The sequence below is a fragment of the Macaca thibetana genome, chromosome 20 (assembly GCF_024542745.1).
Source record: "Macaca thibetana thibetana isolate TM-01 chromosome 20, ASM2454274v1, whole genome shotgun sequence".
NCBI classification, from domain to species: Eukaryota; Metazoa; Chordata; class Mammalia; order Primates; family Cercopithecidae; genus Macaca; species Macaca thibetana.
This window is the reverse complement of record NC_065597.1, coordinates 27,838,474-27,857,325: the sequence shown is the minus strand read 5'-3', so window position 1 is coordinate 27,857,325 and position 18,852 is coordinate 27,838,474. Positions and strand designations below refer to the sequence as shown.

General features: G+C 51.8%; 2 protein-coding genes across 3 annotated transcripts in view; one reads left to right on the top strand and one right to left on the bottom strand.

Annotated features, from left to right (window-relative positions):
* Positions 1–18,852, top strand: part of MEAK7 (MTOR associated protein, eak-7 homolog) — a 672,801-nt gene that overhangs the window by 291,746 nt on the left and 362,203 nt on the right. The gene's annotated exons all lie outside the window — the stretch shown is intronic.
* CRISPLD2 (cysteine rich secretory protein LCCL domain containing 2) overlaps positions 1–18,852 on the bottom strand; it is a 90,215-nt gene that overhangs the window by 67,793 nt on the left and 3,570 nt on the right. For both annotated transcript variants that reach the window (XM_050773665.1, XM_050773666.1), the window contains exon 2: positions 1,590–1,903. In XM_050773665.1, coding sequence (XP_050629622.1) covers positions 1,590–1,829 — 240 coding nt within the window. In that variant the 5' untranslated portion in view covers positions 1,830–1,903. The remainder of the gene's footprint in view (positions 1–1,589; positions 1,904–18,852) is intronic.

The window sequence follows — 18,852 nt, the reverse complement described above, 5'->3', positions numbered from 1 at the left end:
GGCCGGGCATGGTGGCTCACACCTGTAATCCGAGCACTTTGGGAGGCCGAGGTGGGTGGATCAGCTGAGGTCAGGAATTTGAGACCAGCCTGGCCAACATGGCAAACCTCGTCTCTACTGAAAATACAAAAATTAGCCGGTTTTGGGGGTAGGCACTTATAATCCCAGCTACTTGGGAGGCCAAGACAGGAGAATTGCTTGAATCCAGGGGTCGGGGTTGCAGTGAGCCGAGATCACACCACTTCACTCCAGCCTGGGTGAAAGAGTGAAACTACGTCTCAAAAAAAAAAAAAAAAAAAAAAAAAAAAAAAAAAAAGTGCTTCACAGTCATAAAAGTATCCTCGCCTGCAAATAAACCCTTTTTCTTTTTTTTCTTTTCACCCCCATTTCAGCAATAACAAAACCCTATTCCTCATAGAAAAAAGGCAGGCTCCTCAGCTAGCCTCAAAGCCCTGTGTGCTTTGCCCCTGCCTGCCTCTCTGACCTCTTGCAATGGCCTCACTCCCTCAGAAATGAGCCGTGGTCCCACTGGCTTTTTGAGAGCTCCTCTGAGACCCGAAGCTTTTCTCCCATTAAGGAAAGAAATTCACGAGGTGGTGGCGGTTTCACACCTTCTGTTCCTTCTGCCCAGAACACCCTTCCCTGCACGCTTACTCACTCAACCACGCTCACTCTTCAGGTCTTAACTGAGATGGCTCCTCCGCAGAGTGGGCACCCCAACACCTCCATCTCAGTCAGGTTTCTCCCACCCGTAATGTTCTTTCTTGCAGCTCCCGTATTTCTTCTTGTAACTCTGCATAACTCATAATTATGCCTCCTCCCGGAATCCAGGACAGTGCCAGGCACATCGAAGGTGCTCCACAAATCCTTCCTGGCTTCATGAGTCCAGAGATGCGGTGTGGACGGGGACCTTATCTACTTTGTCCACCTCTTTATAACAAGAATCTCACAGGGTACTGGACTCACGTGAGACACTCAAAAATACATAGAATTCACCAGTTGATTAAATCCCGGCTGTGTGGAAGGCAGAGAAGCAGAGCCGGGAGGCCAGCCTGCCTCCTACCCACACATTCAATAAATATGTACAGGCCGGGCATGGTGGCTCACGCCTGTAATCCTAGCACTTTGGGAAGCTGAGGAGGGTGGATCACTTGAGATCAGGAGTTTGTGACCAGCCCGGCCAACATGGTGAAACCCTATCTCTAATAAAAATAAAAAAAATTAGCCTGGCATGGCGGTGCACGCCTGTAATCCCAGCTACTCAGGAGGCTGAGTCAGGAGAATCACTTGAACCCAGGAGCCAGAGGTTGCAGTGAGCTGAGATGGCACCATTGCACTCCAGTCTGGGCAACAGGGCAAGACTCTGTCTCAAAAACAAACAAACAGGCCGGGCACGGTGGCTCACGCCTGTAATCCCAGCATTTTGGGGGACAGAGTTTGTCTCAAAACAAAGAGAACAGAGCCGGGGTCCTCCTCTGCCAGAGGAGACCCTGAGCCAGCCACCACATGCACTGGCTGGGGCACAGAGCAGGCTGGTGGCCTGGGCCCCACCCCCAGTGCCAGCCCCTGTGGCCAGAGCTGGTGCTCACCATGTACTCCATGTTGGAGGCCTGAGGCTGCACCTGGCCCCGAAGCTTGTTGTGCAGCATGAGGATCTCCTCCTTGTCCTCCCTGGGGATGGCTCTGCGGACCCGGGAGTGAGACTCGTTGTGCTGGTATTTGCTGAGCAGCTCCTCTAAGAGAGTGACGTTGGGCAGGAGGTAGCCTTGGGATCCGCAGACCAGGAACAGCAGCCCCAAGGGGATGACACCGCCCAGGACACAGCTCATGGCTCCACTCCTGCAGCAACTATGGGACTCACAGGACAGCCTGGGCTCCTGGGACAGAGCTGGGCGCTCGAGCTCTGAAAGGAAGCAGAGGGCGGTAGGAGAAGCCGCATTAGTAGGAGCCGGTCACAGCGCTGGCTCGAGCAGCAAACTCAGCACACACGACTCTCTCCATTTTACAGATGTGGAAACTGGGGCCCACAGAAGCTAAACAAGCAAGGTGCCACAGACAGGAAGTGGTGGAGCTGGGATTTACGCCAAGGGTTCCCAGCGAGGCGAGCTGTCAGGATTCCAAAGAGGATAACCTAGAACAGCTCCTCCTGGACTCAAGTTTTCCTGGAGCGAGTCCCTGCATTTTCTTTTTTTTCTTTTTTTCTTTTTTTTTTTTGAGACGGGGTCTCGCTCTGTCGCCCCGGCTGGAGTGCAGTGGCCAGATCTCAGCTCACTGCAAGCTCCGCCTCCCGGGTTTTACGCCATTCTCCTGCCTCAGCCTCCCGAGTAGCTGGGACTACAGGCGCCCGCCACCTCGCCCGGCTAGTTTTTTTGTATTTTTTTTAGTAGAGACGGGGTTTCACCATGTTAGCCAGGATGGTCTCGATCTCCTGACCTCGTGATCTGCCCGTCTTGGCCTCCCAAAGTGCTGGGATTACAGGCTTGAGCCACCACGCCCGGCCTGAGTCCCTGCATTTTCTTTTTTTTTTTTTTTTTTTGAGACGGAGTCTCGCTCTGTCGCCCAGGCTGGAGTGCAGTGGCCAGATCTCAGCTCACTGCAAGCTCCGCCTCCCGGGTTCCCGCCATTCTCCTGCCTCAGCCTCTCGAGTAGCTGGGACTACAGGCGCCCGCCACCTCGCCCGGCTAGTTTTTTGTATTTTTTAGTAGAGACGGGGTTTCACCGTGTTAGCCAGGATGGTCTCGATCTCCTGACCTTGTGATCCGCCCGTCTCGGCCTCCCAAAGTGCTGGGATTACAGGCTTGAGCCACCGCGCCTGGCCAAGTCCCTGCATTTTCTAACTAGGAGTCAGCATCTCTTATTTATTCAGGATTCAGGTGAATCTCTGGCACAAATTAGCTTCTATCTCCTGCCCCAAGGGGATTGCTAAAGTCATGCTCCGTGAACCAACATTGAGAGCAAACTTCTAGTCCCTGCGAAGTCAAACTCAGTTTACCAAAAGTGGTTGACATATGGCTTCTCTCATCACGGCCCTCGCCCCAGGCCCCACCCGCACATCTGTCGCACACTAAGACACAGCTGCCCAGAACGAAGTCCAACCAAGGCCTCCGCCTTTTGTTCCCTCAGAAAACCCTTCATAAGCACCTACGCAGGCCCGTCGTTTATGTTATTCCCAGTCACCATGACAACCCAGGAGGTCAGGCCGTTCTCATCCCCATTTTACAGATAAGAAAGCTGTGGCTTAGTGTGGCAACAAGACAAGCCCAAGGCCAGCCTCCTGGTAAGCAGAGACGCTGAGATCCGAAATGATGATTACAAAGACCCAGAATTTTCCAGCAAGCTACCTTGGCACCTCTGTCTCTGGGGGCCAACTACCTCCCCTCCATTATAGGGTCACGAACCACAGACCTCCACCTCCTGGCTTCATCTGAAGAATGTATGTTTTTTTTTTTTTTTTTGAGAGGGAGTCTCACTCTGTCGCCCAGGCTGGAGTGCAGTGGCCGGATCTCAGCTCACTGCAAGCTCCGCCTCCCGGGTTTACGCCATTCTCCTGCCTCAGCCTCCCGAGTAGCTGGGACTACAGGCGCCCGCCACCTCGCCCGGCTAGTTTTTTTGTATTTTTTAGTAGAGACGGGGTTTCACCATGTTAGCCAGGATGGTTTCGATCTCCTGACCTCGTGATCCGCCCGTCTCGGCCTCCCAAAGTGCTGGGATTACAGGCTTGAGCCACCGCGCCCGGCCCCCTGAAGAATGTATGTTATTGGCCCAAGAAGACAAGGAAGGGCTTGAACAAGTGCGTCCACGCACAACCCTCCTCTCTGCTTTCCTCCCAGGGGAGAGTCTGGGCCACCCAGTCACCTCCATCGAGTGCCTTATTTTGTGCTGGACTCTGAGATGGAGACTGGGGATGTGAAGACGAAGAGGACTCTGTCCCTGGCCTCAAGGAGCTCACAGTTAGGTCGGGGACATGGAGGAGGAAACCCACAGTCCCCACATGGCAGGACAAGGCTGACTCTAAAGACAGTGCCAGGCCCTCAGGGGCCAGAGGAAGCAGCTCTGTCTGGAGGGTTGGGTGGTGGCCGTGCCTCAAGCTGACCTATGGGAACTCCGTGGGGCTCAGTTCTTCACATGAGTCGTCCCTGGTCGTCACCCCCATAGCACCAACCAGGTGTTTACCGGTCAAGTTGGCTGGGACAGTGGCAGTGCAAGGTGGGCATCCTCGGATGGGGCAGGGGGGAGATGTAGATCAAGGCACAGAGGGGATGGACGGAGGCCAAGATGGGCATCCCAGGAAGCAGAAACGTTGGCACCAGGCGACAGAGGCTGAGCCAAAGAGCTATGGGAATGCTGAGGTTCCCATTCCTGACCCCTGGAAACTCTCCAGGGTCCTGACTGAGCCTGCGCCTCAGACAAAAATAACGCCATGCGGAGAGGAGGGGCTTGGCTTGCTTTGCAGCGGGCCAGACGGGCTGCCCTCCTCCGAAGCCCAGCCTGGGGCCGTGTAGGCAGGACCTCTGCGCGCTCACTCGTCCTGCTGGGAAGCAGACCAAGAATGCAGAACTTCTCAGGATCCCTGATCTCTCTCTCTCTCAGGTTAGTCACACCACCATATATGAGCATTTCCAGCTGTAGGCGGCCAGCCTCAAAGAAGAAACGCCAGAAAACTCTGACGCTGGCTGAGGTTGAGAGTGCGGTAATCGGCGTCACAAACGTCCCCCTGGTGTCACGACGATGCTCCGCTTGTTTTGCTCCACACTTTAGCCACGGGAGGAGCAGGGACCCCAAAGGCACGAAGCATAAACTGCTGATGCAACTCTGCTGTGAACCCATGAGATGAAGACCCTGCTCTGGTCTAAATCACCGGCGGGCACCACTCAGATGGTTATCAGTAGGGGGACTGGTAAACACAGCATGCCTAGGGTTGGGGCAGGAGCACGTGGTGGAATATTACACAGTGGGCAAAAGGGAGGGCTGGGGCTGTGTGAGCATCGGCACAAAGAAATCTTGGTGTGGTGGTGACTTTAAAAAGCAAGTTGTAGAACATTATGCTAGTGCTACTATTTGCGCAAATTAAAAACATAAAACTAATTTGTATCATATATGGACATATACATACATATACACATAAACATGTATGTGTACGTGTGTGTGTATGTATATGGTGTGTATGTGTGTGTCGTAAAACCGGGACTGAATTCAGAGCAAGCTCATGGTGGGGATTGACTCTGAAGTAGAGGATGAGTAGGGAGGAGAAAATGAGAGGTTTCATCTTTACCTTTTTTTTTTTTTTTTTGAGATGGAGTCTCGCTCTGTCGCCCAGCCCGGAGTGCAATGGCCGGATCTCAGCTCACTGCAAGCTCCACCTCCCGTGTTTACGCCATTCTCCTGCCTCAGCCTCCCGAGTAGCTGGGACTACAGGCGCCCGCCACCTCGCCCGGCTAGTTTTTTGTATTTTTAGTAGAGACGGGGTTTCACCGTGTTAGCCAGGATGGTCTTGATCTCCTGACCTCGTGATCCGCCCGTCTCGGCCTCCCAAGGTGCTGGGATTACAGGCTTGAGCCACCGTGCCCGGCCTCATCTTTACCTTTAATATCTTATTTCAATTTTTTTTTTTTGAGACAGGGTCTCACTCTGTCACCCAGGCTAGAGTACAGTGGTACAATCATGGCTAACTGCAGCCTGGACTTCCTGGGCTCAAGTGATCCTCCCACCTCAGCCTCCTGAGTAGCTGGGACTACAGGTATACGCCACCATGCCAGGCTAATTTTTTGTTTATTTTTTGTAGAGATGGAGGTTTCACCATGTTGCCCAGGCTGGTCTTGAACTTCTAGGCTTAAGCAATCACCTATCTCAGCCTCCCAAAGTCCTGAGATTATAGGCAGGGGCCACTGCGCATGGCCCTTATTTCTATTTTTTAAATCTCAAGCAAATAATGGCAAGATGGTGACATCTGTTCATGTAAGGTGAACAGGCAGAGTTGCCAGGAACTGTGAAATGGTGGCCATAGGAGGGCGTCTTCAGAGCCTCTGTGGTGGGCCTATGCTTTGTACTTGTCTATTTTCTTTTCCTTTTTTTCTTTTTTTAAGGATTACAAGTTGAGTATCCCTAATCCGAAATGCTTGGGTCCAGAAGTGTTTCAGATTTTGGATTTTTCAGGTTTTGGCACATCTGCATGTACATAATGAGATCTCTTGGGGATAGGACACAATCTAAACACAAAATTTGTTTATCTTTGAGATACACCTTATACCCGTAGCCTGAAGGTAATTTTATCCAACATGTTAAAATAATTTTGTGCATGGAACAAAGTTTTCACTGTATTTTGACTGCAACCCATCACATGACGTCAGGTGTGGAATTTTCCACATGTGGCTTCAGGGCAGTGCTCAAAAAGTTTTGGATTTTGAAGCATTTCGGATTTTGGATTGTCAGATTAGGGAGGGCCAACCTGCGCGTAACAAAATAAAACAAAATGCCAAAGCAAGGAAACAGGAGACAAATGCTGTTTTTAGATGAGTGCTCCGGCATGTCCTCCCAAGCCAGTGTGGGCTGCCCCGGGAGAGCTGACTGGCCGCCTTCATTCTGAATATTAAAAGGACTTCTACAGCTTAGAGGCTGGTGCGTCTCTAAGGATTCCAAAGAGAAGTTATGAAGTCTCAGGTGAAGCTTTAGAGTTGGGAGAACCATGGGGTTTAGTGAAACCTCCACGTTGGAAGAGAACAGGAGGAAAAGGGGAGAGGAATGGAGAGGGGGTTCTCCAAGTGCCCTCATGTGCACCACAAAAGCCGCCAACCTGGGAAACACAGGCCTGCCATTCTTGGTGGCATGCCAGTACTGCTGGCTCTGAAAGCGGTTGGGTCTGACTTCAGCCCAGAGGGCCTGGGGGTTGGGGGGTCCCTGCTTGGGAGGGGACGAGGTTCCTCCAGATCTGGATGGCTCCTGCTACATTTGGGGGGCAGGAGAACACAGGAGATTTTAAGCAGAAAAGTAACCATAGGCTGGGCGTGGTGGCCCACGCCTGAAATCCTAGCACTTTGGGAGGCCGAGGCAGGTGGATCACCTGAGAAGTTCGACACCAGACTGGCCAACATGGAGAAACCCCGTCTGTGCTAAAAATATAAAATTAGTCGGGCGTGGTGGTGCATGCCTGTAATCCCAGCTACTTGGGAGGCCAAGGCAGGAGAATCACTTGAACCCGGGTGGTGGAGGTTGCAGTGAGCTGAGATCATGCCACTGCACTCCAGCCTGGGCGACAAGAGTGAAACTTCATCTCAAAAAAATAAAAAAAAGAAAAGTAACCATAAAAGGGCCAGAACCTCATTCCGGTTTGTACCCCCAGAGCCCAGTGCTCGGTGCACAGGAACAAGCACACAGCTATAGGTTGAGCTGGGTTTCTCCAAACTCACACATTGGAGCCTTAATGTCCAGGACCTCCAAATGCGATGTATTTGGAGACAGGGCCTTTGCGGAGGTGATTAAGGTAATGTGAGGCCATGAGGTTGGGCCCTAAGCAAGCTGACCAGTGTCCTCACTAGAAGAGATTAGGACCGAGACACGCAGAGGATGACCACGTGAGGACACAGGGAGAAGACGCCATCTGCCAGCCACGGAGAGAGGCCCCAGGAGAAAGCAGCCCAGCCAGCACCTTGATCTTAGACGTCTGGCCTCCAGAACTGTGGGAAACTAAATTCCCATTGTTTAAGTCTGTGGTACTTTGCTGTAGCCGGCTTAACAGACCAACACACATCAGATAACACATGGGTGGACAGGACTGCTTCCAAATATGCCCCTGGCTGTTGTAAAGAGGAGACACGAGGGAGGCAGACAGGCAAGTTAGGAGGCCGAGGCCAGGGTCCTGGCCGGAACCTGGTTGGTGCCATCTGCCAAAGCCACAAACCAGTCAGCTGAGGCCCAGTTCACAGGGGCGGTGCCCGGCAGCCCTGGCCCACACCGCCCATTCTACCCCACTGCTGAGACAGCTCAGTCAGAACCAGGGCCGAAGCACTTCCGCCCCTTTTCCATTGACAATGAAAACACACAAACGCTTTCCAAACGGGATGGGACCTCCAAGTGCCCAGGCCACCTGGGCTTGCCAACGTCAAGAAGGAGCTCACGCCAGCGACCCTCAGGGCGAAGGGGGCCGCCAGGGAAGACCTGCCCTGCGCCAGTTGCGGTGTGAGTGCCTGACCTCCGTGACCTCCTCTCACCCTCCTGATTTTCCAGAGTCTGGGCTCCATCACCCCCACTCTACAGATGAGGAGGTTGAAGTCCATGGAATTGAAGGAACCTGCCCAGGGTGAGCAGCAAGTCTGGAGCCGGAATGCAGCTCTTCTAACCTCGAGGCCCAGGTGTGCCCTTGGCTTAGTGCCCTGCTGCCTCCCCCGGAGCGGGCTTCCCTCTGGATTTGAAAATCCCAAGCCCCTCCCCACCCATGCAGGGGGAAGGGGACTCCCAAACAAAACAACCGAATCTTGCCCTAAAGTTCTCTTCCACCCTCTTCTGCCTCTTGGGAAGGCTGCTGGGCTGGGGGAGCCAGGGCTCGGGCCTCCCGGGTCACATGGTGCCTCTGTTGATGAGAAGGCACCAATGTGTCACCACCATGGGAGACGAAGGAGACCCTCGCATCATGGCGACATTCCACCAACACAAACACAACCCCCCCACCATCGGTGCTGTCCACTCACCTTTGACCCAGATTTGATTAGCTGACCTCTGACCTTTGACCTCTGGCAGATGGATGCCCCCTGCAGAGTACCCTCCTAGCGTCCTAAAAGAGCTCACGCTTTGGTGGCTGCCCTGAGTGCACTTCGGTACCTGGGGAGTGAGGCTGCCACTCTAACTCTGCTCTTCTACCCCTGATGCTCCCAGGAAGGGCCTGGGTGCATTCGTCACTCCTAGAGAGATGCCCCCGCATCCTGTCTGCTCGGCCACTCACTGATAATGAAATATCGCTGGGTACCACGGGACAACACAGCAGAAATGCTCTCTGGAAGATTTTGTTCTCTTTTGCCAGAGTTGCAAAACTGAGCCCATAAGACCACAAGTAAGATAACGGCTCCAAGACCTCATGAAAACACACCAGATTTCAGCACACAGCAGAGGCTGGAAGGGGAATGCACAGAGCTTTCAGGTCCTAGGGTCAATGGTGAGACCCACGGCTGGCAAATCAAAGCGACAGGAGCCACATTTCTCCCGCACTGCCCAGAGCTTTGAGATGCATTTGGACTCTAGCAGAGAGGCAGCTGTTTTCAGTCCCATTTTACAGAAAGTGCAACTGAGTCCGGGAGGCTGACATTTAGGAGGCTGTGTGGCTAGTTTACAGTGGAACCAAGACTTGAAATCAAACTTGCCAAAAGTTTGGGGGACTTTCAACACAGCTTGTTTGCACTATGAGCTCTTCAACCGCACCCCTCTACCCTGGCCAAGGCTTTGTGGACATTTAGGGGATCAGCAAACCATGTGTCTAAGTTCAGCGAGGGGTCTACCTGATGGTTATCTCTCGGGCGCCATCGTACTCAACACTCAGAAGTGAGTGAGGGAGAGGGAGCTGGGCTGAAGCTCATTGCGTCATTGGCCTGTGCTGCAAGTGCCTTGTGTTTAGGAGAATCTGCCAGAAAGATGAATCTCGGGACTTAGCCTGTCAGCCTTCGGCATCTAGCCTGTGCCAAGCTCCCTGCTTTTGCACATGCTGTTCCCACAGCTCATCCCATGACCCCGACGTGCCCCGCTTCACTGGCCCAGGCTGGGGAGATGAATTCCTGCTCATTGCTAAGACTCAGTCCGAGGATCACGGCTTCCTAGAAACCTCCAGCATAACCACACTACAGACCTGCGGGTCTCGTTCACCGCCGAAGCGTCGATGTGTAAGTCAGTGTTCGATAAATATTTACGAGATGACTGTGTGGACCCCTCCTCCTCCCAGCTAGATCAGAAAAGCCATATAAGGACTCTGTCTGATTTGGGCTGCTTCTTTATTGACTGCAGCATGGGCTCTCGGGGAAGAGAGACCTGGGTTCACGTCTTGACCTTGCCCCTCACTGGCCCTTGACCATGCCGAAGGCTGTGTGGTCTTAGACACAGCACTGAGCTTGTTGAGTCCACGTCTGTGGGTGGAGGGGAGTGACAGGCCTGTTATAATAATGAGGATGTGCCAGAGCCTCCAAAAATGCATCGTTTGAAGGGATTTTAGTAGGCTGGAGTTAATAATGTGGAATGCTATGAAGAGACAATTCTCTTTTCATATTATTTCAAAGCCCACGTTTGCCTTAACAAAATCCAATGTTTAAAAATCTGGCTGGGCATGGTGGCTCACACCTGTAATCCCAGAACTTTGGGAGGCCCAGGTGGGTGGATCACCTGAGGTCAGGAGTTCGAGACCAGCCTGGCCAACCTGGTGAAACCCCATCTTTACTAAAAGTACAAAACTTAGCCGGGTGTGGTGGTGCGTGCCTGTAGTTTCAGCTACTCGGGAGCCTGAGGCAGGAGAATCGCTTGAATCTGGGAGGTGGAGGTTGCAGTGAGCTGAGATTGTGCCTTTGTACTCCAGTCTGGGTGACACAGCAAGACTCAAAAAATAAAACATTAAAAAATTTAAAAATTACAAAAATAAAAATCCTATTAGGCCAGGTGTGGTAACTCACATCTATAATCTCAGCACTTTGGGAGGTTGAGATGGGAGGATCACTTGAGCTCAGGAGTTTGAGACCAGCCTGGCCAACATGGTGAGTCCCTGTCTCTACTAAAAATAATAACAATAAAAAATTAGCCAAGCATGGTGCCACATGCCTGTAGTACCAGCTACTCAGGGAGGTGCTGAGATGGGAGGATTGCTTGAGCCTGGGAGATGGAGACTGTAGGTCGTGCTACTGCTTTCCAGCCTGGGCAACTCTATCTCAAAAGAAAAACAGGAAAAAAAAAAAATCTGTTAAATGTCCAATGCTTGGGGGATCGCAGGGGGACCCTCTATCGAATTTGAAATGTATATTAGCTCAGTATATGCCTTGAGCGTTGGCCATTTTTCCCCAGATGTCCAAGATGTCATGCACCAGGTCTGGAGGATTCATGTCACCACCTGGCCAGGTGTCACTCATGCAAATGTATTTGGTGATTCATGCTGAGTTTATCCTGTCAGATGTCATTCATGGAGCTCTGTCCTCTTCCACGGTTGGGTCTCAGCTGACTTGACAGGCCCATGGGCACCCCCGGCCCTGGGCTCCCCACCCAGGATTGTGGCTGCTCTGACTCTCAGCCTCCCTCCCTGGACCCCGAGCTTCTCAAGGGCTAGAATAGTGGTGGGATGGTAAATCATTCACCACCAGCTTCCAAAACAAAAACCAAGCAAAAACCACCCTGCCTTGCGGTGTTTGCCAATTCCCTCAGTGTAAATACTCCCACTGTGGCCAACTTCAAGCAACCATTGTGAAGTCACTGAGCATGGAGGTTCTGAAAAGAGATCCCCAGAAGCACACAGTCATGCAGCCTTTCCATCACGCAGATCCCATAGAGCAAAGGCCACAGTAAAATGCAGGAAAAAAAGTAAAAAATGATAGGTTTTAATTATTTATTACCTTCTTTTAAAATAAAACTTTTTTTCTTTCTTTTTTTTTTTTTTTTTAAAGACAGAGTCTCACTCTGCAGCCCAGGCTGAGGCTGGAGTGCAATAGCGTGATCTCGGCTTACTGCAATCCCCACCACCTGGGTTCAAGCAATTCTCCTGCCTCAGCCTCCCGAGTAGTTGGGACTATAAGTGCATGCGCCACCACACCTGGCTAATTTTTGTATTTTTAGTAGAGACGGGGTTTCACCATATTGGTCAGGCTGGTCTTGAACTCCTGACCTCAGGTGATCCACCCGCCTTGGCCTCCAAAAGTGCTGGGATTATAGGCATGAGCCACTATGCCCGGCCTTTAAATATAACTTAACTGTAAGTTTTTATAACGTGACGTTTAATGATGGTTGTGTTTAACTGGTTTGCAATCCTTGTGAAAATTTATTTTTTATTGATTTTTATTTATTTATTTGTTTGGAGGCAGGGTCTCACTATTACGCAGGCTGGAGTGCAGTGGTGCAATCATGGCTCACTGCAGCCTCAATCTCCCAGGCTCAAGTGATCCTCCCACCTCAGCCTCCCAAGTCGCTGGGACTACAGGTGTGCACCACCAGGCACAGTAAATTTTTTATTTATAGTAGAGACAGAGTTTCACTATGTTGCCCAGGCCAGTCTCGAACTCCGGAGCTCCAGCGATCCTCCCACCTTGGCCTCCCAAAGTGTTGGGATTACAGGTGTGAGCCACTAGGCTGGCCCTGAAAATGTAACTATCAGTTCTCGAGCTGGTATGAGCCAGTCCGAGCTGGCTGCAGTTCGCCATTGGCCGGCACTGAGCCTTGTTCAATCAGCTTTATGCCCCCAACAAATGTTCATCACCAAACCTACGCCATCATGGGGTGAGGAAGGGGCTGCCGCAGGCATGGCCTGGGCCCTCTACTCCTGCCCTGCACATTTCATGTGGTCCAGAAACTGATGAGGTCACTGTGATAATAGCCCTATTTTACAGATCAGGAAACTGAGGCTCAAAAAAGATAAGCAACTTGCCTGAGGCCATACAGAAAGCCCGAGGACAATGTCGAATCATTCACCATGTCCCGGTCACTTACCAGTCCTGCCTTGTCCACACAGCGACTCTCCTAAACGTCAGGGCAGTTATGACCTGCGGCCCTGCACCACTCAGCTGAGGCCCGTGTTCCACACAAGGGCAGCTGACCCCAGCAGCGTGGGGGTCGGGGTGTTCTCTAGGCTCTACTCTTCCTCAGAAGTATCAAAGGAGAACTCACATCTAAGCAAGAGGCCAAGGGCAGATCAGAGTCATACCCACAAACCACCCAGAAATTCCAGGAATGAAGCCGTGGCTGGAAGGAGGGGTACTCCACTCCCCCCGCCTGTGTCTTTGGCAGAGCCCTTGACTGAGCAGAACATCCCGTTAGGAGCGCCTGGGTAAGCACCACACAGGGAGCGGGGGCCCCTCTCCCCCACTCACTGCAGCCTGGCAGTTTTCCTTAAACCCTTCTCGGCAGGATTAAGCCCCGACGCAAGGGAAGCCACAGCCCAGCTCCAGCTCCTCTCCTAGCTGCTGCACCACACTGAATTCCTCATCTCCCCAGGACAGCCAGCAGTCCACTCAGCTTAAAGGTGACACCAGCCCCACAAGGCACCTTCTCTCCTCCTCTCCCCTCAACAAAAGATATACTCCTTTTGTTTTTTTTTTTTTTTTTTTGAGACGGAGTCTCGTTCTGTCCCCAGGCTGGAGTGCAGTGGTACGGTCTCAGCTCACTGCAACCTCCACCTCCTGGGTTTAAGCGATTTTCTTGCCTTAGCCTCCCGAGTAGCTGGGACTACAGGCGCACATCACCACGTCCAGCCAATTAACAAAAGATATATTCTTATGGGATTTCTGAGACAATATGTCTGTATGCTTAATTGAACAAAAAATCTATACAATGCTTTTCATTGTTTACATGCTATGCTAAGGATATACAAAATTCTGGACAAAAACAAAATAGTCATTCAACAAACTCTTATTCTACTATGTGCAAAAAAAAAAAAAAGAAAAAAGAAAGAACTGAAAAGCAGGTGCATTCGATGCAAGCCAAGGTGATATACAAGAAAAGCCACTTTTAAGGGACCAGGGACCAGGTAATAAATTAATACATTCTTTAAAACCCTAGGACATAACTCCTGGGGCACCTTTCTCCCTTCTTGAAGATGTGTGGATGTTTCCCTGGAAACAATGTTCCCAGCAAAGCTTTAAACGATAAACAGCAGGAGCCCTCCGTCTCTGAAGGGAAAGGAATTTTGGACTCCCAGAAGGCAATGCAGAAAGGCATAGAGAAGAATGGGCAGCTCTGGGTTCGAATTCCGCCTCCACCGCATGGAGCTGGGCATGCCTCAACTTCCCCAAGCCTCCAATTCCTCACTCATGCATGAGGCCCTGAGTTTCTTCCATGGCTAGGGGGGAGAGGGTGCTATGATTACCCAGGATCATGTTTATAAAGGGTCCAGTGACAGAATCCCAGGAAATTCATGGTGTTTATTGATGTTTCTTTCCCTTCTCCTCCTGAGTAAATTCAGGGCCCCAGATCATCTCTGTGCTGGGCTCCAAGCCTGGCAGCCTGGGCCAGTCTCCCTGCCTGAGAAGCGTGATTCACTGACAGGTGGCATCTGCAAAGGTGAGTGGAGAGCTGGCTGCAGAACCTCCACAGCACTCTGCAGGTGAAAATCCCAGGATCTGCAAGTGAACAAGACGGAATCTGCCCTCGGGACTGGGAGGAGACAGAGAGTAAACGTGGCAGCAGAGAGGTAAATACAGAAGGTGTGAGCAGGACAGCCCGGGAAATGGCTGGTGAAGATGGGTAGAGGAGGGGGGCAGAACCACTCTGGCTGGGGTAGACGGCAAGGTCCTGCTGAGCTCTTAAAGAAAGGGCACTGTAGGCCCCGTGCGGTGGTACACGCCTATAATCCCAGCACTGTGGGAGGCCGAGACGGGCAGATCACCTGAGGTCAGGAGTTTGAGACCAGTCTGGCCAACATGGTGAAACCCTGTCTCTACTAAAAATACAAAAATTAGCTGGGCGTGGTGGCACACGCCTGTAGTCCCAGCTACTTGGGAGGCTGAGGCAGGAGAATCGCTTGAACCCAGGAGGTGAAGGTTGCAACGAGCTGAGATCACACCACTGCACTCCAGCCTGGACAACAGAGTGAGACTCCGTCTCAGAAAAAAGAAAAACGAAAAACAAAAGAAAAAAAGAAAAAAGAAAGGGCGCTGCAGGCAGCAGGAAATGCAAGGACAAAGGCTCAGAGGGGGTCACAGTCGAGGCGTGACTGAGGACAGGCGAAAAGCCCGTGAAGCTGGGGAGGAACGGGGTCAGGAGGCGGCCAGGGCCAGGTCATGGTGAGGGGCCTTGAAGGCCACAGTGAAGACTCTTGGTTTTGCTCTAAATGCAAAGAGGGCCCTCGAAGGAAGGAAGTCGGGCGGTGACAGGGTCTGATTTGAGTCTCGAAAGCCTTGCAACACACAACAGCGCAGACAAACCCCGCAGACACGGTGCTCAACAAACAAAAGGGGCCAGACTCCAGTGATTCAACATGCATGGTTTCATTTAGGTCAAGTCCAAGCCAGGCAAACCCAGCCTGTGCCCTTAGAAGTCCGGAAATGACTACCCTTGGGGGGTGCGGGACCGTGAGAGGGGCCTGAGGGGCTTCTGGGAGCCAGCCAGGCTCTGCTGTGACCGGGGCTACGGCGCTTTGTGAAAATCTCTCTGCCGGCACAGGGATGGCTGTGCCCTCTTCCCTGGTATGTTAAGCAGCAACAAGAAATTTAAAAATAAAAACAAAAAATTTGCTGTTGCTCTGACCTCTGTTTGAAGACTGGATAAAGAGGGCGGGAGTGGTCCAAGGAGAGCGCGCCATTATTCAAGAGAAAATCCCAGGCCTTTCCCTCAGGAGTCTCAGAGCTGAAACAGGCCTGGGGCCCTGGCTCAGCAGCCTTCAAAGTGAACTGCGATGTGTCAGGTCCCAGATAAAGTCCAGCTGGCAGTAGGGCCTCCCCCTTGGACCCGCACACGACTCTCCAGACAGGGCCCAGTTCATCCCAAGTCTGACAGAGTACTTTGTCCTGCAGTGCCAAGGCCCAGCTGAAAATACCTTCTCAGTCCCAGGGCAGCCCCAGCCTCGCAGGTCCCAGGGAATAAACAGCGTCTTCCCTCCTGGGGAGAACGGACTGGCTGGGTGGGGAGCAGGCCTGGGGCAGGAGAGAGGGATGGCAGGGAAGATGGACACACATCATAGAGGTGTCTTCAATGCCCTTGAGGACACAGTTCACCCCTTCAGGGGTTATAAATAAATGTGTGTAGCTGGCTCTTCGCAGGCACACAGGGGCATGAAACGTGCTCTGAGGAAGGTGCCGGCATCCTCAGGACACTGGCTCAGGCCCCGGAGCATCAGGGAGTCACAGCCTCAGCACAGCGTGCCAAAGGGCTGAGTGTTCTTCTGGAAGAAAGGCTTCCAAATATGCCAACGACTTGTTCTCAAGGGGTCTCACTGATTCTGGAGGGAGGTGGTCTTTCAGCTCTCAGGTCACTCGTGACTTCTTTCTGGTCACACCAGGCCCTATGATCAGAACCGTCCACATGGCTCAACGTTGACCCCAGTAACCAGCTCTCCATGCCCCACATTTGTGCCAGGGCCCCAGGGCAAGCCTTCTTTAGCTTTCTAGGGCAGCAGTTCCCACAACTGAGGCTGCATCAGGAAGGGCTGGAGGCTTTGTTACAGCAGACTGCCAGCCCCACCCCAGAGTTTCTGATCCAGGTCTCCGGGGGAGCCTGAAAACCTGTATTTCTGTGAGTCCCCAGGTGCTGCCAGGCCAGGAACCCACTTTTTTTTTTTTTTTTTTGAGACAAGGTCTCACTCTGTTGTTCAGGCTGCAGTGCGGTGGCGTGAACACTGCTCACCTGTAGCCTCAACCTCCTGGTCTCAAGTCTCCCACCTCCCAAGAAGCTAGAATTACAGGTGTGCACTACCACGCCTGGCTCATTTTTTTTTCTTCTTTTATGTATTTATTTATATTTATTTGTTTATTTATTTATTTGAGATGGAGTCTTGCTCTGTCACCCAGGCTGGAGTGCAGTATCATGATCTCAGCTCACTGCAACCTCTGCCTCCCAGGCTCAAGTGGTTCTCCTCCCTCAGTCTCCCAAGTAGCTGGGATTACAGGTGTGCACCACCAGGCCTAGCTAATTTTTGTATTTCCAGTAGAAACAAGGTTTTGCCATGTTGGACAGGCTGGTCTCGAACTCCCGACCTCAAGTGATCTGCCCGCCTCGGCCTCCCAAAGTGCTGAGATTACAGGTGTGTGCCACTGCGCTCAGCCTTTCTTCCTTTATTTTAGAAACATGGAGAGGACAAGACACATTGAGAGGACACCAGCTAATTTTAAAATTTTTTGTAGAGACAGCGTCTCACTATGTTGCACAAGCTGGACTCGAACTCCTGGGCTCAGGCAATCCACCTGCCTCGAACTCCCAAAGTGTTAAGGTTACAGGCGTGAGCCATGGCGCCTGGTTGCAGGCCCCCACTCTGAGAAGCACTTCTCTAAAGTACCTCTCCGTTCTCCTCCTTCCTCCACCTTGATCCAGCATTTCCCAAACCCCGTCCTTTGAATCCCCCACTTCCCAAGTTCTGCCCACCTTCCTACCGTGTACCAGTACTAGTACATACTTTGTTTTTGTTTTGAGATGGCGTCTTGCTCTGTCACCCAGGCTGGAGTGCAGTGGTGCGATCTTGGCTCACTGCAACCTCCACCTCCCAGGTTCAAGCAACTTCTGTCTCCGCCTCCCGAGTAGCTGGGACTACAGGCACCTGCCACCACGCCTGGCTAATTTTTGTAGTTTTAGTAGAGATGGGGTTTCACCGTGTTGGTCAGGTTGGTCTCAAACTCCTGACCTCAGGTGATCCACCCACTTCGGACTCCCAAAGTGCTGGGATTACAGGTGTCAGCCACTGCGCCTGGCCCCATATTTTGAATTTTTATTTAACTTGGCTTGTTTTTTGGGCTCCAAGAAATTTACTTTAAAAAGGTAACTTTCTATCACTCCCACTGGCAGAGAACCTGATCACTAGTGCCGTGAACAGACAGCAAGAGTGAAATTAAACAGTAAAAACAACCCAGTTATTTCCTCCCAGCCAGGCGCTGATACCAGCCAAAGGCTTTGTTGTAGAGGATGCTTGCTCTTTGTTGTAAAAGGAGATCAGGGTGTGGGAGAGGTGTTAGGGACAACCCCACCTGTGGCTTTCACCTTGTTATAAACAGAAGGACTGAAAGAACAGAGAACGGAAAGAACAGCTCTTGGATTGGGAGGATTTGCTGCTGGATCTGTGCACGTGCTCAGTCACCTTGGGGACCACTAGGTATGGGCTCTGCACACTTTGGGGGACACAGTTCATTCTAGAGTGAGCTGTTCTCAAGTGCAATGCCACCGTGTTACTTTCTGTTCATCTTGATGGTGCCCACTAAGTGGTACAGCTCATCACCACACCTGCAGGGCAGACCTTTGCCACCCTGAGCCTGACTCGTAGACTGCAGGCACACCAAACATTCTGCCATTCTCCAAAAGTCCCAGGCCCTTCTCCACCTCCAGGCCTTTGCACACACATGGTGCCTCTGCCTGGCACACCCTCGCCAACTCCCCACCCACCCACTATCATCTTCCCCGGCTCGCAAAACCCTGCCTGTTTCCTCTAGGAGTTATCAGACTCTTCTCAAGTCAGACTCAGAAGATGCCAGCTCCCAATCCTTAGAGGGGTCCAGTGGAGTCTTTTCCCTATTCAAAAAAATTGGGGGTAGGGTCAGTTCCAGCTCCCTTGATTACAAGCAAAATGGGAGCATGACTTTTTTTCCTGGGATGTTGCCATTCTGTGCTCAAAATAAAACACGTTCCAGAAATTGGGATTGAAAATGTGGGATTTCATAATTTATAATTTTTTAAAGAATGATGGACCGGAAATTGCACAATCCTCATCAGGACGTTTTTTGTTTTGTTTTTTTTTCCCCTCTGACTCTGTGGTTTTTGTCTAAGCTGACGCAGCACTCAAGACAATCAAAGCTAAATCTCCCTCGGCAGAACCATGATGTCCTCGCAGCCTTGCAAGAGGGGTCTTTGTCCAAGAGTACCCATCATTGCACAGCCTGGGGTAGAAGGCAGCGTGATGTCTCAGGATGCCCTGCCGGCTGCCGCTGTGACCCAGGTGGCATGCCAACACTGCCCACCAATGCCAACTGCCAGGGCTTCCCTGCACCCATGGAG